Below are 23,588 nucleotides of genomic sequence, written 5' to 3'. Positions count from 1 at the left end.
CTCTGTTAAGTTTCAGGGGCAAGTATCAATATTTCAGATGGAGGAAAACAATGCACAGCGGAGGCTCACTGTCTGAAGTTACCCAGATGTAAGTGGCAGTGCTGGGCTAAGCGTGGGCTTTCCTGACTCTTAGCCTTGGGCTCTCTGCAGGAACCTACAGTGCCCCCTGCAGCCAAAACAAATGACCATTGTTGCTGCTGACCAGGTTTACCTCAAAAGTTCCAGATGCCAAGGAAGAATGCAGGGTGGCAGGGATTTGATCCACACTTCTGTTAAGCATCTTTGCTAAGTGGGAAGTACAGCTAAGCACTAGGTTTTGGATCATACTTCCTGAGTCTGCCAACTAATAGTTATGCAATTTTGAGCTGGTCACAAAATCTAAGCCTCAATTTCCTCATTTGTAAAATAACAACTGCTACCCCTTAGATCATTGTAATAATTAAGTAAGTGCCAAATGTTTCAAAAGGCACATCCTGGCCCTGGTCGGTTGGCTCAGTGGTAGAGCGTCAGCCTGGAGTGCAGGAGTCCCGGGTTTGATTCCCGGCCAGGACACACAGGAGAAGTGCCCATCTGCTTCTCTACCCCTCCCCCTCTCCTTCCTCTCTGTGTCTCTCTTCCCCTCCCGCAGCCAAGGCTCCATTGGAGCAAAGTTGGCCAGGGCACTGAGGATGGCTCTGTGGCCTCTGCCTCAGGCACTAGAATGGCTCTGGTTGCGGCAGAGCAATGCCCCCTGGTGGGCATGCCGGGTGGATCCTGGTCGGGCGCATGCAGGAGTCTGTCTGACTGCCTCCCGGTTTCCAACTTCAGGAAAAGAAAAAAAAAAAAAGGGCACACCCTAAATGCTTAGTCAATGTTAAAAACTTTTATAACTATGGCCTAGAATTTCTCAGGAAAGAGTAATAGTTTTACTATTGGGCCTACTATCCTTTAGTTGCTGGATCATGCTGGGGTATTACATGAGAGCTGTGTAAAATAGAATTTTCTAAGTAATTTATACGTTTCACACGACTCTTGGTTAATATGTCTGTCATTCTCAGTTAAACTCAGTCCACTCTCCAAATATCCCAACATTTTTGCTCTTAGGTGATTTTTGGCTTTTAGTTTTCAAAATTACCAATTGATACAAAGATGTTGTTTCCTGGGTAACTTTTCCTTGGGAGAAAGGACTATCTATGGATACTACTACTACTTCCACATGATCATACTGTCTAGTATTATTGCCTGTTCCAGCTTGCATTCTAGAACTGACTGAATAAAGAATGACGATTCAAGTTTGAGATGAACTTTTGGGGAAAGAACTTCTAGTGCCATGTGTTCAACATGTATTTCAACTACAATATTTCAAACTGTAGGCCACGACTTAGGAGAGGTTGTGAAATCACAACTAGCAAGTAAAAAAAATAAAACACATAGTAAGAAAAGCACTGTTTTGTGAAACTTGTTTTAATTTTGTGTATATGCAAATGTTATGTATACAAACACATTCATGTATGTATATATGTGCTACCTTACAATGTAAATATACTTTTTACTCAGTGTTAAAGCTAAAAGAATTTGAAAAACATGTCTTAATGATTTTCACTAAGTTTTGTTTGCCTCTGCATCTTATTTCCTTTATCAGGCCTCTCTTCTAGATAATCCTATTCAAATAAAATAAAAAAACTGCCAACTGGACAGAACTCCTTCATTTTCTGGGCACCCACCAAGTAAACATTCTTGGATAAAGGTTACCCCTCTCAAACCTACAACCTCATTGGGGCAAACAAATAGGTAAACTGAACATCACACAAGTTAGAATAATTAAAATGTTGAAAAGTACAAGTAACATGGTTAGGGAAGGTAGGCCGATTCCCTCTGGCCACGTTATCATGGAAGGCTTTGTTCAGCCATTAGGCCCAAAGTATCAATAATCAGATTGTTAAGGGGTTGAAGTATGTCTTTTTAAGGACTAATATGTAAGTTTGGCTGGATCATATGGTTTGAGATTGTTTTAGCATGTGCTTTAAAATAAATTCTATTTTGCCCTTGATGCTTTCATGCATTTGTATCCACAAAGAACCTGTAGGATGTTAACTTACTTTAAAATGTTTCATCATGCCTGACCAGGCGGTGGCACAGTGGATAGAGTGTCGGACTGGGAAACAGAAGACCCAGGTTCAAAACCCCGAGGTCGCCAGCTTGAGTGCGGGTTCATTTGGCTTGAGCAAAAAGCTCACCAGCTTGGACCAAAGGTCGCTGGCTTGAGCAAAGGGTTACTCGGTCTGCTGAAGGCCCTCGGTCAAGGCACATACAAGAAAGCAATCAATGGACAATTAAGGTGTCGCAACGAAAAACTGATGATTGATGCTTCTCATCTCTCTCTGTTCCTGTCTGTCTGTCCCTGTCTAGCCCTTTCTCTGACTCTTAGTCTCTGGAAAAAAAAAAAAGTTTCATCATAGTGAGACAATTGTGTTATATCCTAGGAGCAGTGAGTTGCCCTAAGCAGAAAGTCACACTCCAGGGATAGTTACTGGACATCTAATCAGGAACACCACGCTTCATAAATGAGTACTGGAGGCCCTTGTTATTCCTTGCTTCATCAATACAAGCAGTCTTGCTATTTAGTGTAATAAATGTCAAATGTGTGCCCACTGGTGCTATGAGTGGCTAGCCACTAGTTCTTGTGTGCGTGTCAGAGACAAAGAGTGAGAGAGAGGGACAGACAGACAGGGAAGGAGAGAGATGAGAAACATTAATTCTTTGTTGCGGCTCCTTAGTTGTTCATTGATTGATTTCTCATATGTGCATTGATGGGGGGGGGGCTACAGCAGACCGAGCGATCCCTTGCTCAAGCCAGGTGAGCCCATGCTCAAGTTGGCAACCTCAGGGTCTCGAACCTGGGTCCTCTACATCCCACTCCGATGCTCTATCCACTGCGTCACCACCTGGTCAGGCAAGCCACAAGTTTTTATATGTGAATTCAGAACTAGTATTCAAGATATGTAAACTGACTAAAAATAAGTCACTTTTCATTAGCAACAATAAACTCTGTAATGTGTACTTCTTTAGACAGTACCAAAGGCATGATTGCTTAATGTACCTCTGTTCAGCCATTTAGTAGAGGACTCTGCCACCTGATGTTGAACACATGGCTGATAGAATTTTGTCCTCAATATATGAGGCAGATGCTACTGCTTACTAATGTTTAATAAGTTAATACAATTCTTGTGAGGCAAATTGAGTATAATCAAATTGGTCATCAGTTTGAAAAATAAGTAGATGTCTGGTACATTTAAGTTACTCTCAAATATATAATATCAATCATCAACACCTATTTATCAAAGCGAGTTTATTTGATAACTTATTCCAGACAAATAATGAGGCTCACGTGTACAACTAATAAAGACAATCCAAATAAAAGGCAGGAAAAATTACTATGAACCACACAAACAGCTCCTGAAAAGGAAAAGCAGCTGCATTCATTTTACAGAACAATAGAATGATGTAGCACCACTTACCTCAAACATACCATAAGCCCTTTATAATTATGTGGGTCTTTCTAAAATGTAGCCATAGCTTAAAATTTATAGCAAGTCTGATGATAGTCTTATATTCAACAACCTTCAAATATAAAATTATATCAGAAAAATTATTTCAGAAAAAATAGGGAATTTGGGAAGGATCTGATTTTGTACAATTCTTCTGAAAAAATCCTAAGGAAGTATGTAGTTACCATCACTGAGACTGGTTTTCTTCCATCCTCTGCACCATTCATCACTACTATCATGACCTAAATTCTAAGCTTTGGAAAATTTAAGTTATTTTTATAAACACATACATACAATTTTATTTATAAAAAATATTTTTTAAACTAAAGTTCTATTTTGTTCAGTATGTTGTGGTCTGAACCACAAAAATGGAGGAGCATGAGAATTTTAATGCTACTGAAATCAAAGGATTAGGATCTTTAATGATTAATTGTACCTTTTACCATTTCTAATGGTTATTCTAAGTTACTCTAACCAGTGTTTCCCAACCTTTTTTGTGCCATGCCCCCTTAACCTTTCTAAAATTTTTATGTCCCCCCCTATGTAACATACATAATTTTTAACATTAAAAAATTGATTTGTTCACTTAATAAACATAAATGATAGGTTCTAGGAAGAAATCACTATGAAATTGTTAACAAAACACAGTAAGTAAAATTTCAAAACATATAATGAAAAACAGAAATTTAAATTCCAAATAATTTTAATACAGATTTTTCTATATTAATTTATTATTTTAATTTAGTGTGATCCTTGCGCTTGATGCTTGCTGCACAGAGATTTTTTTTTTTTTTTTTTTTTTTTTTAGAGAGGAGAGGGAGAGACAGAGAGAGGAGAGACAGAGAGAGAAGGGAGGAGGAGCTGGAAGCATCAACTCCCATATGTGCCTTGACCAGGCTGCACAGAGATTTTATATTAGGTTCCAATTTGGTTAGCTTTAGTCTCAAGTCTCCACGTTGTGTTATATCCAGCCGATTTCTTTTTTTTTACCAGTAAATCATTTACAGCACTAAATCCACATTCAGCTAAAAATGAAGATGGAAACGGTAGCAATAGTTTTCTTGTACATTTAGTTGAATTTGGGTATTTGATTTGTTTCCTCACAAAGCCATGCCATCGCTCCTTTGATATTAAATAAAGCTTTAACTGACTCATCATTTTGCAATTCTGCGAGTTCTTCTTGATACTGCATATTTGATGTATCAGACAAATCCACTAACATTGGCTGCATCATCCATGTTGGGAAATCAATTTGTTTTAAATCAGAAAATCTTTCTTTTAAATCAGCTGATAGAATATTCAAATGATTGACAATAACAAGTAAAGCGGTGTCAGTTACTTCACATTTTTGGAGCCAATGAAACTGTTTCAAGTTTTTGTTGTTAATATGTTTCTGACATAACTCAATATTGGTAATGAAACCAAATATCTTTGCTTTTGCATCGACAAGAGTTTTATTTGTTCCTTGAAGTTGCTTATTTAATATATTTAGTTTTTCAAAGATATCGGCTAAATAACTCACAAATGCTTTACCATCTATTGTTAACAGATACTTCATTTCAGGTTTGTCGCTTAAAAAATCACTAAGAGTATCAAACAGTTCCATAAATCTTTTCAAACAGTTTCCTTTAGATAGCCATCTTACTTCAGTATGAAGTAAGTCTCACATGGTCTTCATTTTGTTCTTCACAAAATAGCTTGAAAAGACGCTCACATTTGGCACTAGCTTTAATAGCATTAACACACTTTCTTACTGTATGTAATACTTCATTCAGAACAGGTGAGATGTTTTTAGCTACCAAGTTTTCCCTATGAATAACACAATGCACAAGAATCATTTCTGGATTCGCATCTTTCATCAATTTTAAGCAGCCATTTTTCTTGCCCATCATATTGGGAGCACCATCTGCAGCACAAGATGTTATATTTTTCATTGGTATATCATTGACATCTAAGTAGTTTTTTAGCTTATTATATATATCTTTGGAGGTAGTGGTGCTTTCTAATCTTTTACAGAACAACATTTCTTCAGCAAAATGTCCTTTATCAATATATCTTACGTAAGTTATCAATACTGTCTCACTGTCTCTCAAAGTTGATTCATCCATTTGCAAGGAGAATTTTCTTGTTTTCAGCTTTTCAATAAGTTGTTTTTCAATATCCTCACTCATTTAGTCTATTCTTCTGCTAACAGTATTGTTACTGAGTGGCATAGCTTTTACATCTTTGTCATCTTTTTCAAGAACCGTTTTAAGAAATGCTGATATTGACGGTTTTATTAAATTCTCTCCTATAGTGTGATTTTCTCCAGTTTTAGTGACGAATAAAGAAATTTGATAACTAGCCTCAAGAGTTTAATATTGATAAAAATAAAATAAAATACCAATTATATCTATACAATATATATGTGTATATTTATTAAATCAACGAGCTTTTACAACAGTTTTGACTGACACTTATTTAAATTAATACCAACTGAATGATGTGAAACACTACAGAAGTTGCGATGGGCCAATTAGGTGAGAATAACTGTGTTGTTTAGCGAGTTTTTAAAACGTCCAGGGTTCCCCGCGGCAGACGGCACACTCTGCGGTGAACCCAGGATGAAGTTTACTTGACGACGCCAATCACCCAGTTGATATTTTGGTCTCATCAAATGAAACTATACTTAATAATTATTTACCGCAATTATTTAAGAATTGCATTTTTTTGTTAAATTTGGCACCGATATCTAGCATTGCATTTAAATGGCCCGGGGCGAAAGAGTTAAAGTCGTGTCGAGTCCATTTTCAAATTGCCCCCCTTAACTATCGAATTGCCCCACGTTGGGAAACACCGCTCTAAACAATCTTAGGTTGAAATTTGTTAAACCTAAGTTTGATGCTGTTGATGAATCCATATTAACATAAGGACATTCAAAAATCCAATAGGAGGCAACTTTCTAAATATTGAAGAAGTTTCATCTGAAATATGTAAAGAAACTTGGAAATTTGGTGTTCTGGCATCCTCCATCTGCCCACTTTACTAGTTAAGAGCCCCAGTACATTTTCAGATCTATACCACAGAAAAATCTTATGGAAAAAATTTCCTAGGTGTCCGGGATTATTCAATTCTGAACAACTGTAGTTTCTAACTGCCAGTTTTTGGGTCCACTCCTTTTAGGGTCATGAACCACTTTGAGAAGGTGATAAAAGCTATAAATTTCCCCCCAGAAAAATGCATATAAACAAAACTTCTTATGAATATTTGCTAAGAATACCCTAGGATTCTTGACACCCTAGGGTCCATGACGCCAAATTAGGAATTCTGATTTCAAAGCTGTGGGACAGTGGAAAGTAGGATTAGCCCATCTCAACTTCAGTGCTTCTGTAGAAAGCATTTAAATATTATTACTGAACTGCTGCCTTAAGACAAACTTATTTTTATTGTAAGCACCTACACAATCTTTTAATATTCATTCTCCTTCCCCAATTTTATATGGTTTTAAACCATGAACTCGTTTCTCAAATTATCCCTATGGTTAATCTAGCAGATAACTGTTTTCCTTTGATGTATATTATTTTTCAGGGCCAATCACTGAAATATGAACAGATTAAAATTTAATACCCTTGCCTGACCAGGCAGTGGTGCAGTGGATAGAGCATTGACATGGGATGCTGAGGATCCAGATTTGGAACCCTGAGGTCGCTGGCTTGAGTGCAGGCTCATAGAGATGACTCCATGGTCACTGGCTTGAGCCCAAGGTTGCTGGCTTGAGCAAGGGGTCACTGGCTTGGCTGGAGCTCCTTGGTCAAGGCATGTATGAGACAGCAATCAATGAACAGCTTAGGAGCTGCGACGAAGAACTGATGCTTTTCATCTCTCTCCCTTCCTGTCTGTCCCTGTCCCTCGCCTCATATTCTTGCTTAAAAAAAAAAAAGTTAATACCCTTGTTAAAATGCACATGTGTCTACATAATGAACAGATTGATTTTAAAAAGTGTATTTCTAGGTACAGTTTCACACTTGAAATCAAATTATCTACTTGATTTTAACATTAACCCCCACCCCCAAATCATACTTTCCCTTTACTTACTTGGAATCAGTATAATGGAGGTCTCCTACAATGGTAACACAACGTATTGAACATTCAGGATAAAAAAGTACTTCATGTCTGACCAAACACATCATCTTAAAAGCATCTCATCAACTCCCCAGTTAACAAATAGGCTGAAGAATGCTATCTTTGAGAGATCCAACCTGTCTTAACCCCATGTTAAATGGACCCTTAAAACAAGAGAAATGACTATACTATAGTACAAGGGTTAGGTCTACTGCTTTTTCATGAAAGAAAAACTCTACCAGTCAATCCAAAAAATCTGTTTATATAACACAGGTAAACATGGATATATAGGGGATTCTTGAAGACTCTGAAGACTGATAATAGAAGGGGATTGTAGGTAGATAATAAATACAAAAAATAACATCATATAAAATTTAATTAAATCCCTTACTAAAGGATTTTTCAAAGTTTGAAGTCAAGTGAGTACTTAATCCTTTTATAATCATTCCTTTTGCTCAAATAAAATATCTGTAGAACAAATCTCAAAATACTTCAATAAAGGAAAAGGTTCAGCTAAGAGAACAGCTTTGCCAAGGAAGCTATAACTTGGTTGTGAGATTTCATTCTTTTTTGTTATATAACAAAATAATAATATTTTGAATAATAAGCCCTGGCTAGTTGGCTCAGCAGTAGAGCGCTGGCCTAGCATGTGGAAGTCCTGGGTTCGATTCCCAGCCAGGGAACATAGGAGAAGCACCCATCTGCTTCCCCACCCTTCCCCATCTCCTTTTCTCTCTCTTTCTCTCTCTCTCTCTCTTCCCTTCCCACAGCCAAGGCTCCATTGGAGCAAAGTTGGCCCAGGCTCTGAGGATGGCTCCATGGCCTCTGCCTCAGGCGCTAGAATGGCTCTGGTTGCAGCGAAGCAACACCCCAGATGGGCAGAGCATCGCCCCCTGGTGGGCATGCCAGGTGGATCCTTGTTGGGCTCATGCGGGAGTCTGTCTGCCTCCCCACCACTTCTCACTTCCAGAAAAAAACAAAAAACAAACAAGCAAAAAACAATAATAGAACCACCATTATTTTTTCCTTGCTCTTTACTTATAAATTTTCCTTTGTGCAAGTTAAGCCGTGTTCATTTCAGAGACCCAGCAGTCATAAAACAGGGGTGGTAGGAGAAGGATACTGCTCTCTGACAGTAAGAATTCAAGTATTTCAACCAATGGCAAAGGGCTCAGAAGAGAAAATGGACTGCTATTACACTGATGGCTAAAAGGTGTCCCTTAAGTCCTATAAAATACACAACCAAGTATTTTCCCAGCACTATTCAAATGCACCATTTTGTGTTTTTCCTACTGGATCTACTAAATGCTGAGTGAAAGGTAAAGAAGGTAATATATATCTGCATTCTTGGCTGTAATTTGTAGGTTTTCATTTTAAGAATAATTGAAGCATAATCCATATTTAAAAAATTAGACTAAAGAGAGACAGTACATGTTTTAAAGTTTTCTCTTTGAAAAGATGGTATCTTACAGTACATACAAAAATACTCTGAAAATACATACAACTTCATTTACAAAACACTGAATCAACATATTACAAGAATTACATGGTTATGGATTTTAATAAACTGAGCATGCATTCATGAAACTTAAAAAATATTACGAAATGCATTGAAAAAAAGCAGTGTAAAAAAAGACAACTCACCTAGTTAAATAAAAATTACAAAGATCCTGAGCCAATTAATGGTTGGTAACAATGTCAGTCAAAAATGCCTTTAGGTTTCACTAAAATCCACTGCTTATTTCTGCATGCCTAGTCCATGAAGAAAATGTTTGAACTTGTGGGGTAATGGTCAGGAATTATCATGCCAATTTAATTTTACACCTCAAAAATACAAGTTTGCCATACTTAAAGGTATCTTATTGTTGATGGCTGGAACGAGTTGCTTCTCAGTAAAAAATACCAGCCAGCTAACAAAAATGGTATGACACAGGCTATGTAACAATTTCACCATTCATACACTGACTTTTAGTATCTGGGTTCTATTTTGATCCTTAATAAAGATGCATTTTGAAGACCTCCACGGGAGGCAAAATATAGAGAACTTATGGTGCCCAACTCTTATGTAATCACTAGATTAATTCTCCCTGGTAACTATGCAACATTTGGACAGAAAGGCACACAAAAAAATAAAAATTTAAATATTCCATGTGCCAATCTAGAAAAAAATAATTTAAATCAACAGAAGAGACAATAAGTACATCTATACAAACGAGGAAAGCAGAATAGATACCTCACTTTCAGTTATCTCAGGTTTTACAAAGTGGTTTCAATGCTAAAGGAAAAGTGTTAACATTTGGAAAATTACAAGACAATTTTTTTTGTTTTGTTTTCAACTTTTTCAATTCTATACAATGATTACAACAAAAAACAAAAAAAGGAAAAAAGGGAGGGGGGCATTTGGGACTTGTTTTATCCATGTCCAAAGAGCTAAGAACTGGTTCCCATAATAGACAAGCATCAGAAGTTAAGGCAGTAAAACCTCCAACACAAAGCCATCATATTGCAGATGACAATCTGACAGCAGGTGATCCTCAGAGAAGTGTGCGTAGCAATCAATGAGAGAATGCTATAGCATCTGTAGGTCAAAGTGTGAGAGTTCAAAAACCACTTCAAGGTTGTTAGGTGGGGACTGTAACTTTCACCTTATTTTATGTATGACAGCCACTTCTACTTTTAAAAAAGTGGCTGCATCTGTGTTACTAATGATTGCATATTCACCTAAATAAGGAGGCACTGCTTTTACCGATTAAGGGTCAGTCGGATGGAATTTTTGATGACACGAATATTATTTGCTGGAATCGGAGATGATGAATCTGGTAGTTCTTTACTCGGCAGTCTCTATTAGAAAGAAACAGAAACAAAGAAGGAAAAGCTAAGGCCCAACTAATAAATCAGTCATAAAATTGAGTTTTTTTCCCCAAATCCCTTAAGCTCCTAAACAATCAAATATGTGTTGAATTTTTCTCCCAATGTTCATAGGCATTTCTTACCCTGGGGGCTTCTCTTTTCCTTACAGTCAGAGGTGAAAAGAGGGATAACAAAGGGTGAAAGTACTAGTGTGATGTATAGGAAAGAGGACTTTGTTAAATCAATCACTAATTCTAGACTGAGAAATACATACAGAACACAGTCCTCTTCAAAGTCAGAGTCAACAGTAAAGAGAAATAGGAAGAGCTTGGTCACTAAACAGGAAACTTTTGGGGTGTGAGGTGTAAAATGAATGTGTGCTACAAAGAAAAATTTTCTGTGCGGTTACATTCCTCAATTAGTTTCTGTAATACAGTCATGAAGAACACTGAGATACCTAAGTTTTCAGAAAAACTGACTTAGTAGCCAGGCAAGGTAACTTCAATGATAGTTAAATTCCGGGACATCTATATGAGGGCTTTTGAGAATACTAAAGATTATTATATAATAAAAGCAAAGTCTAAGAAATTGGGAGACAAAGATACCTAAAATACAGATGGTGTGTGATGGAAACAAAATGTTAGCTTCTTGTGAAAATGTGACTGCAAGAGTTAATTTTCTCACATTTCCTAGGCTAAACAAATATCTATGATATCCACATCCATTCAAAATAATGTGAAAAACTTCTAACATATTGTATATAAAAGTAGAAAATAGGACAATGAAGACTTAGATGTTACAACCAAGGCTCAGATATTAACATTTTGCTACATTTGTTTGTTTTATGTCCCTACCTTTATACATGAAATATTTTAAAGTACGACCCAGACAAGTCATTTTATGATTTCATACTTTAATGTCCATTTCAAAGCTTTTTTCCATTATTACACCCATATTTTAATTATACACCCATACTTTTTATAACCCACTCTTAAGTTAAAAGAACCTTCACAAATTCTACAACTAATAGAAAATATGAGGACACTTTCTATTTTGCTTTAGAATGTCCAATACATGCTGGGGAACCTGCCACGGTGACAGTTGATTGTGATGAGAAGCATTTTATTCTTTAATGGGGGGAGTATGTGTGAAAATAAGCCATTTTGTTCTTTGTTCATTATAAACTCTCAGAGAAGGGGCTTCGCTGATTTACACAAGGCTGAGTTTGGCGGACCTATTTACCAGTTAGTTTACTATGCTTAATAATGCTATATTATTAGTTTCAATGGTCATTCTTTGAAAAGTAAAATTTTAAACTGAGATTTAGGGGCTCTTTGGCTCATGTTTTAAGGTGCTTAGTAGGGAATAAGGACACTTGGTTCCTTCAAAATATTTATTGTTTAGCAAGAGAGAGGGGAAAAAACGGGAAGGGAGTGAAAGCTGATGCTTCTCATTAATTCATAGTTGCATCACTTTATTTGTTCACTAATTGCTTTCTCATGTGCCTTGACTGGGGGGCTCAAGACGAACCAGTGATCCCTTGCTCAAGCCAGAGACCTTTGGGCTCAAGCCAGCATCTATATCGATGATCTCACAATCAAGCTGGTGAGCCTGTGCTCAAGCTGGATGAGCCTGCACTCAAACAGGCGACCTTGGGGTTTTGAACCTAGGACTTCCGAGTCCCAGGATGACGCTCTAATCGCTGCACTACCACTGGTCAGCCTCCTTCAAAATATTAATAAATATAGTTCCTAACTATTAAACCTAAATTTTGATAGTAAGCAGTGGTGCACAACAAAAGATATATACTATCAAGCACTGGTAAGAAATTACTCTGCTGGGCACTAAACTGCTTCTTTAAAAATAAATATAGAACAAAGGTTAAACATCTCAATAAATCATGAAGTCTTAAATGATTCTGTCTTTCCTAGACTTTTGCAGTACAGTACATATATTTAGGATCATATACTTTGTTTGCTCTCAACTATACTGCTGGTCTTTGAGGATAGGGACAAAATCTTATTACTCTCTTCCTTTACCCAGTGCTAGGCCCTTAATAAGCCTTTTGTTCTTATACACTAACTATGCATTTTAACCTATGTATATTACCTTTGAATAAGACTGTTACCTTTTTGCGTGAAGTATCAATAGTTGGAATAGGCATACATTCTCCCCCAATGGCATCCTAAAAACAGAATTACGTACAAGAGTAAACTCTCCTATATGCAAATGCTTATTTCTACATGAAATAAAATATACCATCTTGACAAGACAGATCTGACCCATTTTCAAATATAGTACTTTTCCAGACACACGACTCACTGAAAGTTAAGTATTTTGAAGCACACTATTAATATATTTACCACTGGTTTTCTTTTTCTGTTTTCTGCAGCACGAGATTCCTTAAACTTTGATTCAAGTCGAATAAACTAAAATATAAACATTAAAATTATTGCCATTATTACCTACAAAAAACATGAAGTCTATATAAACTGAGAAACTATCATCAAAACTACTTATAAACAGGTTAATTACAGAAGAGAATTTATTTGTGTGATCTTTTGGTTAAAGCAATTCCATTTATAACAGAATAGTTTTACCACCCTCTACTGGAGGCAGAGGAGATCACATTGTTTAATTACCAATAATGACTTCTGTGTAAGTCAAGGAGAAACTTTTATTAATCATTCAAGTTCTCAGACACATTAGTAATTTCAATTTAGGATGAACAACTAGAATTATTCTTTTAGGGTTAGGATATTCTTTTTAAACAGTAAAATCTTAATAGAACATTGAGATAGCTATGGAGAATTGTGAGTTTTTTCAGTACCATTTTAAAGTAACTTAAAAAATCAACTACTGAATCACCCCTAAAGTTGTAACTTTACCTTTTCTATATCTTTCAACCTCTTTGAAGACCCATCTATAGATGGGGAATGGGATCTTTTGGGTACCACATTCTTAGTTAAATTTGACATTCCGTTTAGATGTAGTTGTCCCTGGACAGGGCTGTGCGGTGTTGTGATCCTAGGAATCACGTTTCGTCCTACTACAGTAGGAATGGTGCACACAGCGGAGGGTGATACAGCTTTTACTACAGAGTCAACTTCTGAAAAGGAAAAAGGAGATGATTTTAGTAATTAAATATAAATGTGGTAGAATCATTACTAACAAAAGTATAGATACCTACTTGCACCAATGACTGGAATAGATAGTCCCTGAGCTGGTGGAACACTTGGTGGCTTTTCTGCAATTACAGCAGCAGGCTCAATGTTATTCCTGTTAAAAGTGTTATCATTAAGTGAATAAAATTTTGCTTATTTAAAATAGTTTTAATATCTAGGATCACTTCTTTCAAGTACTTCTACTTTAATATTTCATTAAAGAACTAGAAAGGGGAGAAAAATGGCAGAGGATCCAGTGAGAATTAAGAGAAAAAATTTTAAAAATGTACATTTCTGTGTACTAATCTAGTCCCACATATTCATAAACCTATAGTGTCCAAAAACTGTCCAGTATTTAAAAATTTTTTTAAGAAAATTCAGTGAGAGGAGGGGAGGCAGAGAGACTCCTGCATGCACCCCAACTGGGATCCACTCGGCAAGCCCACTAGGGGGCAATGCTCTGCCCATCTGGGGCATTGCTCTGTTGCTCAGCAACCGAGCACTTCTCAGCACCTGAGGAGGAGGCCATGGAGCCATCTCAGTGCCTGGGGCCAACCTGTTCCAATTGAGCCATGGCTACAGGAGGAGAAGAAAGGAAGGAAAAAGAAAGAGAGAGAGAGAGAGAGAGAAGTGAGAGGGAGGGGGTGGAGAAGCAGATGGGTGCTTCTCCTGTGTGCCCCGACTGGGAATTGAACCTGGGACATTCGCATGCCAGGCTAACACTCTACCACTGAGCCAACTGGCCAGGGCCCAGTATTTCTAAACAAACTGACTAGTAACTGGTAAAATAATATAATTTAACAATTAAAAAAGGTATTTAGCAAAGGTATAGAAAAGTTCACAATATCCTCAAACTGAAGACTGAAAGGACAATTTTGAAATACAGACCTTTCTTTTTCTCCTGAAGAAGAAATATCAGGTTTGGAAGGTTTGTTTATAGACATTGGGGAATTAAAAGGTGTTCCATTATCAGTGTCTCTGGAGCTATCCAAACAACTGCTATCCAGAGATGATCTTTTGGATTGAGGTCCACTTGAACTTCGATTGACATCAGAAAGACTTTGCTGAAAAGAAGAAAAGCTTTTAGGATTTCAAAAAGCAAATGGGAATAATGACTTTTCAACAGTGAAGTACCTATAAAACAAGTTATCTTTTGTGATTAATGAAGGTGAGATCTTAGACTGAATTGTCTGTACTGCCCCTCTTTCTTCTCAGTAGGTTTAGGAACCATATTGGAGATTAAGATTACAAACTCACCTTTTTCTTCTTTTGCAGAATCTCTGCTGGAAGATAGTGATGAAGTTGTTTCTTTTTAACATGAGTTGCTTCAATTTTCATTCCCTCCTTTAGCATGTTTATATTATTTGCCTGTCTGTACACTGTAACAATGTCAGTATGTTAAATGAAAACTTCTTTCTGAACCAAGGGCTCTGTTTTCTTTTTCTGAAATGCATACTCCCCATCACTACACAAACACACACCCCCTCTTAAAGAACAAATATTTTAAAACATTTTCACCAGACCTATTCAAAAACTGACTAGTTTTCTCATGTCCTATTTCTAAGACTTCCCATAATCAAATCTCATTAATATAAATGTATGTAAAAAAGGTTTATCCAAATCTTGTTTTCTGCTATTTCTCTAAAAGGAAATCTCATATTTGCCCAAGTCTAGGCTAATCCTTATACCAAATATCCAAGATGCAATTCAAGCCCTCCCCCTTCATCAAGTTTCTTTTACTACCCCAATCATAGAATGTCAAATGTCAGAAACCATCTAGAAGTACATTCTATTGTACAGGTAGGAAAATGAAGCTCAAAAGCTTTGAATGTTTTTGCCAGGATCAGACTACACACAGCTCTAGAATCCCAGCCTAGTGCTTTTCATATCTTATAAACAGTTTTATTAACTACCACATAAATTATATAGTGTATGTTAATTGTGAATAACCAATTAGATTGTATGTCTACTTAAAATGGGATGGAAAGCTTCTTTTGTACAGTAACTACTATGAAATGTGGTAAATTATTTAATCTCTTAGAGTCTCAGCTCTTCCTGTAGAACATTTTATAAGTATTATATATACTAGTTTCCATACCTACTGTTTTGAAAACTGAGCCCAAATTAGAATGAAAAACATATATGTTTTCATTCCAGATTGCTGATAAAAGAATTACCAGGAATGCTTGTTCAATTTGCAGATTCTCTGGCTCTACTCCCAGAGTGTGATTCAGTAGCACAGGAATCTGTACTTTCATGATAAACATGAGGGCAAGTTCAAAAGAATTTAAAAATCTCAGATTCTGAGTCAAATCCAGATTAAGACAGCTCCAAATTTATAAGATAATATTGAGATATTCCAGAGAGGTGTTATTATGGAGCTAAATGTGAAAGATACCCTTTCCACTGATTCTGAAACCTTTAGCAAGCCCATATTGACTGATATTTATTTCATGTAAAAAAGAACAATGTAAAAATCAAGTCATTTTATGACTGATTACAAACCCTGGTTTGTGCACATTAAAAATCACCTATACAGTTTCTTTAGTCTTCTGTTTTAAAACAGGTAATATATTCACATGGTAGAGAACTCAAATAGTTCAAGTACTCAGTAAAATGTCCTCACCCCTGAACCCTGAACACACCTGGTTCCTTGACCTAGAAGCAACCTGTTCTGTCAGCTTTTTTAAAAAAACAAAACTGTATATCCTTCCAGAAACATTCTATTCATTAGCATGCAGACACATGTTCTTTACTTATATAAATAGTAGCATATTATACACACTGTTCTGCAATTTTTCTAATTAATATATGTAGGAAACTGTTTCATCATGCCTTTAATAGCAAAGATTTTTCACAATATGGATGTGCCATGTTCACTTAATCAATGGTAGAACTTTAAAAATATAGCCAGCCAGATCATAGGCAGACAATACTGCAAAAGTTGAGAACCATAGCTCTATGATGACAAAGACTTACCTGTATCAGTAAATGACTGTATATCATATGTCAAATCTATGTTAACACTTTCTGCATTTTCTACTCTCCGAAAAATTATTCCGAGGAACCACATAGATATGTAATTATTGCTATAAAATAAAATTTAAGAATTTCCATTAATTTTTTTACAATTTTACAGATGCTATTTGGTAATTAAAACTTGGTTGTTATGAAAGCATAAATACAAATTTTAATGGTTTGGTCAAATTCTTAAAACCGACACCAAGAACATCAGTAAGTTATACTATGTTGTCATAAAAAGGATTAAAGGCCTTTGAAAATGACTTACTGAATATATACTAAAAGATGCTCCAAATATTGTGATGGAGTTTTTGCTAGGGTCTGTGGGCTACCAACATAACAAGTACTTTGTTTAATGCATGACTCCTTATATATATAACTTAACATCCTCCATCAATGCTTGTTAAACAGTCTCATAACTAATTTTAATGCATCCATTAACATTATTTAAGAAATATAATATTAAAAAATAATTAACTTACTCTTTATAATGTTCCTTATTTCCTGGGAATGACTGGGGATTTACATGCGCAAGAGTGATAAATTCATTCCGTTCCAAGTTTCCAACAAGTACACGGATTTTAGATTCTACTAATCCAACCCTAAAATAAAATAGAGATTTTTCCATATTAAATTTGGAAACTATATCCAAGTAAACCAAGCAGCATCTCAGTTATACATATTCATTTAAAAAGTTCAGTTCAACATTAGTGACTCTTTAAAATAATGAATTTTCAAAAAAAGTTACTTAATGAATTTTCCCCCTTCTTTTAAAAGAAAAACTGATCTATTTAATGCATTCCTGATCTAAAATAACTGTCTGTAAAGACCATAAAATAGTCATGATTTGAGCATGATTAATCTGTTTCTAAATCTTTTTCCACTTTCAAATTTTATGTCTAAACTCTAAGGCTAAGATATGTGTAACCAATGTTACCCAAAAAGCTAATAAGTGACATTTAATTTATAAAATACACAAGCTCTGATGTTCACAAAATTGATACTAAATATTGCATTTAAAAATTTATTGAAATTAAATTAGATATCACTAAAATATCAAGTCTCATCAGATTTCTGCCACTTTTCTTCATTTAAGAAATGTGACTGTCAGCTATTCTATTAACTTAATGATTTTATAAATTAGAAAGAATAACTACAAGAACATTTTTACATTAAACACTGGCAAAGCTTACACACTATAACTGTGTGTGCTTCAACAGCAAATACACAAAACATTGAATTATTTCTCAGGATAATCTAAATGAGAGACTGGCAAACTTTCTCTGTAAAAGGCCAGATAATAAATGTTTTAGGCTTGGTGGACCATTCTGTTTCTGTTGCAACTGTTCAACTCTGCAGGAAAGTAGCCACGGACAATAATACATAATCAGTGGGTTTGGCTATGTTCCAATAAAACTATTTATAAAAACAGGTAGCAGATTGGATTTGGCCCAAACCGTAATTTCCTGATCCCTGAGCCTCTGTTTTAGTGAAAGGTTCTTTTCAGGGTCCTTTTTATTATCAGTGAAATACTGTAAGCATTAAACTCTTGAAGCAAAAATAAGAGAGTACTGTTCTGTTCTCCTTTTTCAGTTGTAAGACCTGAGGAAAGCACCATCCTCTCTGATGGCCTAACAGCTTCTGCCTGATGGAGCTGTGGGTGTCCAAACACTAGAGTAAAGGCAGAGGAGATGTATTTAGATACCCTACAAGGCATACACTGCTCCTTGACCACAATACCTCCTCTCTGTTGACGGAAGTTTAAAATTTTGTAACTTTTCATGCCACCATCTCCTAAATTAAAATAATGTGTGTATATAAAATGTCTCTTACTTCTAGTTTTTTTTATTATTATTTTTTTATTCATTTTAGAGACGAGAGGGAGAGACAGAGAGAGAGGAGAGACAGAGAGAGAGAAGGGGGGGAGGAGCTAGAAGCATCAACTCCCATATGTGCCTTGACCAGGCAAGCCCAGGGTTTCGAACCGGCGACCTCAGCACTTCCAGGTTGACGCTTTATCCCACTGCGCCACCACAGGTCAGGCCCTTACTTCTAGTTTTGATGGGGAAAACATGATGACAGAAAACTCAGTAAGAAGCTATCAGAATCATTTAAGCTGCCTTACAATTTTGCTTTAACTGACTTTGAGAAGCAACAAAAGACAAAGATCTGTACATATATCATTATCTTGTGTCACTTGATTCTGAAACATTAATTTGATGAAATTTCTTAAACATGATGCTCTATGGTCATATCTAACAATCATCAGTAAGATTTAATAATTCTGAAAACAGAGGTAGTATTTTATAAATAGTGAAGCATACGATAAATATGTTATCACACTATAGTAGGTAGAGAACATGACATATGAGTCTTACCACTCTAGATGGTTTTCTTCTGTTGATGCACTGGCAGTCAGTACTATATAATGCCTATGAAGAATTTTCAGCAATAATCAGGAAAAAAAGCCATAAATATTGTTAGTGTCTGCTTTTCCATCATTACTTTTTCCTTCTCTCTCTCAATGAACAAAAGAGCTAAGGCAGGCATACAGCTTATGAAAATCAAAACATGCTCTGATTTTTACAAAATTAATTCCAGACCCTGCAATTAAAACACTAAAAACAAAACCCAAAACTCTAATAACACTGGGTTATATACTACTACAATATAGAAACTCTCAACACTTAGGATATCTGTTAACTTATTCTCTACCTTATCTGAAATATGTGACAATTGTCACCTATCACACATTAACTCTTAAGTTTAACATTCTTTTTTACACAAACACACAAAATGGAAAATTTCATATACCTATACTTTTGAAAAAAATTTGGTGGCTCAAGTAGTTTGGACCAGTCTGATTTCCCTTGAAGAATTTCACCTGTGACTGTGAGACCTAAGTTTAAAGAGAAAAAAAAGAGACTGAAAAACTGACTGATTTTGAACACTGACCATCATATTAACAGCTCCTGTGTTACTGTTTTGCCCTACTCCCAAACCTCTAATCCCACCAAATTCCTGAGTTAAAAAAAAAAAAAAAAAGTTAAATTTATTATGTTCTTTCTCAGACCACAAAAATCAATTTCAACCAGATTGGGCTGGCTCCATTTGGCGTTACTATTATCATATATTTTGGAAAATCAGTTAACTGAAAGAATAAATATATATTTGAAAGAATTTTAAGAAACAGCAGGCACAACTGCAGAATAAAATTGTTGTCAACCAAAAACTTGTGGAAATATGTAAAGGGCAATATAGCCAACAGGTTTACCTTGTTTAAATTCTTCTACCATTACTGTTCGAGTTGATGTGGACACATTATACGTAGAATTCTGTTGTGGGTAGGCAGGGGTGATTATGGGCATGAGATGGTACCTATCTGATGGATTTACCTGTGAAATTAGAAGCAGAATAATTGATCTATTCTCCTATTTCAGTTGTCCTCACTGCATTTCCCCAAAAGTCTGAAGAATATGAAATATAAATTTAATACTATAGTTCCTCGATTCTAAAGAGTACAGTTTCCCTCCTTCACTACATTTCTGAAGTCAGATGTGACTGTCAAAGGAAACTGTAGAAGTTTATTTTTCTCCTGAAAAGCTGTTAAATTAATGGTACATCACATAAACAATGGTATATTAGAACAAAGAAATACAGTATCATAGCTGCAAAATACACTATCTGGTCCCATGGTTCTCAATCCTCTTTTGGCACCTACTCAGTGGGTGACTTTCCCTAGTATACTCAGAGAAATGAGTACCCATTCTAAAGGCAAATTAAAATGCAAGGTGAGTAAGAGTTACGCTATCTTGGAACCATGGATCTGCTTTAAATTGACTACAAAGCAAATCTTTATAAACTTCAGTTCCTTATTATTAGAAACTATTATAAGACAATTTTAAACAACAGATTATGATATTTTGGTTGATACACCCACTTACCTAGTATCATATGGATGATTTTTAATGATATAACATTTGGATTATCATTGGAGAGACACATTATCTGCTCCAAAAAACACAGCAGAGGAAGGAAAAGAACTATAGTTATACAGAAGGAAGATAAGCAGGCACAGAGGAATTATCATTAGATTACAATTCAAAGAATCATTCTTTTCATAAAAGATTTAATAAAATTCTATAATTAGTCACATACCCGAGGATCCCAAACAGGCAAATTCAAACTGCTTTCTTCTGGTTGCTTCAGCAGCACAGGATTTGGCCATTCCCTAACATGAATAAGAAAATTAACTCACATAGGACCTCATTCAGCAACTAGATGAAATGTTAAAATGATTAGATTTTGTTCCAACTTTTATACAGCAAATGTTTTGGATATTTGGTATTAAAATATGGGAGCCTGACCAGGAGGTGGCGCAGTGGATAGAGCGTCGGACTGGGATGTGGAAGGACCCAGGTTCGAGACCCTGAGGTCACCAGCTTGAGTGCAGACTCATCTGGTTTGAGCAAAGCTCACCAGCTTGGACCCAAGATCGCTGGCTCAAGTAAGGGGTTACTCGGTCTGCTGAAGGCCCGCAGTCAAGGCACATATGAGAAAGCAATCAATGAACAACTAAGGTGTTGCAACGCGCAATGAAGAACTAATGATTGATGCTTCTCATCTTTCTCCATCCCTGTCTGTCTGTCCCTGTCTATCCCTCTCTCTGACTCACTGTCTCTGTAAAAAATAAATAAAAAAATAAAATAAAATATGGGAAAGGTAAGAAAGTACACAAAGGAAAAAGCTGCTTATTTTAAAGCAGTGTTGTCTAAAAAGGACCAATACTGCTCTCCTCATTGCCTGTATCTAATTTAAATCTGAATTTTCCCCTTTCTTCTCATTTACTTTCATGGATTTAGCTCTGATAATAACAGTAACAGCTAATATTTACTAAAAATACTCCTAACAAATCTATGCAGTAGCTCTGATCATCATCTCTATTTTACATACGAAATTTTAAACAACCTCTACAAAGCTAGTATTGTGACCACCCTCAAGCTAAAGGTGCATGTTCACAAACCCCTGGAAAGCATCATGTGGTATCCCACCATTGTCTCAAATTTGATGTTTTTAAACTTTTAGCTTAAAAAAGAAATGTAAGCCTGACTAGGTGGTGGTGCAGTGGATATGTCGTGCTGGGATGCAGAAGGACCCAGGTTCAAGACCCCAAGGTTGCTGGCTTGAGCACGAGCTCATCTTGTTTGAGCAAGGCTTATCAGCTTGGACCCAAGGTTGCTGGCTTGAGCGCGAGCTCATCTTGTTTGAGCAAGGCTTACCAGCTTGGACCCAAGGTTGCTGGCTCGAGCAAGGGGTCACTCGGTCTGCTGTAGCCCTCAAATCAAGGCACATATGAGAAAGCAATCATTGAACAACTAAGGAGACTAAGGAGCCGCAACAAAGAATTGATGTGTCTCATCTCTCCCCCTTCCTGTCTGTCTGTCCCTATCTGTCCCTTTCTCTGTCACACACACACACACACACACACACACACACACACACACACACAAAATGTAAGACAGCAGATGTCTGTGCATAGCTCTTAAATTTCCAAACAAATTTATATATATAGAGAGGTTAGTAAATAGTGAAAAGTATGCATATGAATACTTACCACTTGGAAAAAACTAAAAAGAACTTATGAACTAAAGTAGAAGCTGCTGCATTTGGATATAATTGGCAAGTTCTTGCAACCAGCATTGCCCAAGAGACACCACCAAGGAATCCAAGCATGTTGGAATAAATACCACGTCCTATAAAATTAATATATTTGTTAATTATTCTTAGGACCTACTATACATGTCATTCAACCATAAAGAACAGAATTCCTTCCTTCCTAAGACTGTTTGTTACTTAGAACTCTCTTCCCCTATAGAAGCACTAAAATCAACAAGCAGACCTTCAATGCGAGGCCCATGGTCTTATTAGTAAACCATAAGCTGCTCACCTTACCCCCACTCCCACTATTTTGCTCTCCAATACTGTCACCCCCTGTTCTCTGCCTTAGTTCTGACTGCCCACTGGGGTCCACTGATATAATACTGGAATCTCCCACATTTCAATATTTACAGTTGAGAAAGAAATAAAAAGAAGGAGGCAAAATATCTGGTGGGTCTACAAATAGAGAAGAATAAACATTTCATTAGTAATCATATTGATGGACATTTTAAAATCAAGTGTAAACTTGGGGACTAATTTCAGTATTTTGTATAATTTGGATACTTTTCCACTAGGATAGCACACCACTGATATTACTCATTTCTCACGATTGTTTCTTATAACAATCTAAAAAAGCATTACCATATTTCATCAAACCTAAGATCCCTTAATTTATATAATGTAGCATGATTTTATATCTCATTAAGCAAGCAAGATAAAAATACAAAATATCAATTTCAGATGTTAAATTTGAAAAACATGTATCAAGAATTAATAAAACATGGTATTTAATTTAATCTGTAAGAAAGACAAATTGCAGTATCCTTTCACTGCCAATTACTTTATCCTGACTATACAAGATAACTAAGCCAAAGGACAAATTCTACTTGCTTAAGTCTTTTTAAATGTGCACTATCTAAAATGATGGTGGCCACAAGTTACAATATGGCTAAAAATCATCCATTTAAAAGTATAAAATTTAATGGCTTTTAACATATTCTTCAGAGTTGTATAACCATCACTATAATCAATTCTGCAACATTTTTTATCACCCCCAAAAGAAACCTTTAACAGTCACACCCCTCTAGTGTCCCAGCCAATTCTCCCAGATCTAGGCAACCTATAATCTACTTTTTGTCTCTATAGATTTGCCTATTCTGGACATATCACATAAATGGAATTGTACAATACGTGGTCCTTTTTGACTCAACATAATGGTTGCAATGTTAATATATGTTGTAACATATATCAATATTTCATTTTTTAA

General features: G+C 36.0%; 1 protein-coding gene across 2 annotated transcripts in view; it reads right to left on the bottom strand.

Annotated features, from left to right (window-relative positions):
- Positions 1-9,058: 9,058 nt before the first annotated feature.
- PAPOLG (poly(A) polymerase gamma) overlaps positions 9,059-23,588 on the bottom strand; it is a 34,268-nt gene continuing 19,738 nt past the window's right edge. The window contains exons 9-22 of one of the 2 annotated variants that reach the window (XM_066267192.1): positions 22,278-22,416; positions 20,822-20,894; positions 19,938-20,058; positions 19,478-19,562; positions 19,042-19,095; positions 17,146-17,265; positions 16,622-16,731; positions 14,900-15,021; positions 14,531-14,706; positions 13,669-13,757; positions 13,367-13,587; positions 12,842-12,907; positions 12,588-12,663; positions 9,059-10,469 (exon numbers count right to left, since the gene is read on the bottom strand). In XM_066267192.1, coding sequence (XP_066123289.1) covers positions 10,456-10,469; positions 12,588-12,663; positions 12,842-12,907; positions 13,367-13,587; positions 13,669-13,757; positions 14,531-14,706; positions 14,900-15,021; positions 16,622-16,731; positions 17,146-17,265; positions 19,042-19,095; positions 19,478-19,562; positions 19,938-20,058; positions 20,822-20,894; positions 22,278-22,416 — 1,466 coding nt within the window. In that variant the 3' untranslated portion in view covers positions 9,059-10,455. The remainder of the gene's footprint in view (positions 10,470-12,587; positions 12,664-12,841; positions 12,908-13,366; positions 13,588-13,668; positions 13,758-14,530; positions 14,707-14,899; positions 15,022-16,621; positions 16,732-17,145; positions 17,266-19,041; positions 19,096-19,477; positions 19,563-19,937; positions 20,059-20,821; positions 20,895-22,277; positions 22,417-23,588) is intronic. The other variant, XM_066267191.1, reaches the window with a different exon arrangement.

The sequence above is a fragment of the Saccopteryx bilineata genome, chromosome 3, assembly GCF_036850765.1.
Source record: "Saccopteryx bilineata isolate mSacBil1 chromosome 3, mSacBil1_pri_phased_curated, whole genome shotgun sequence".
Taxonomy (NCBI): domain Eukaryota; kingdom Metazoa; phylum Chordata; class Mammalia; order Chiroptera; family Emballonuridae; genus Saccopteryx; species Saccopteryx bilineata.
This window is presented reverse-complemented; position numbering and strand designations above follow the sequence as displayed.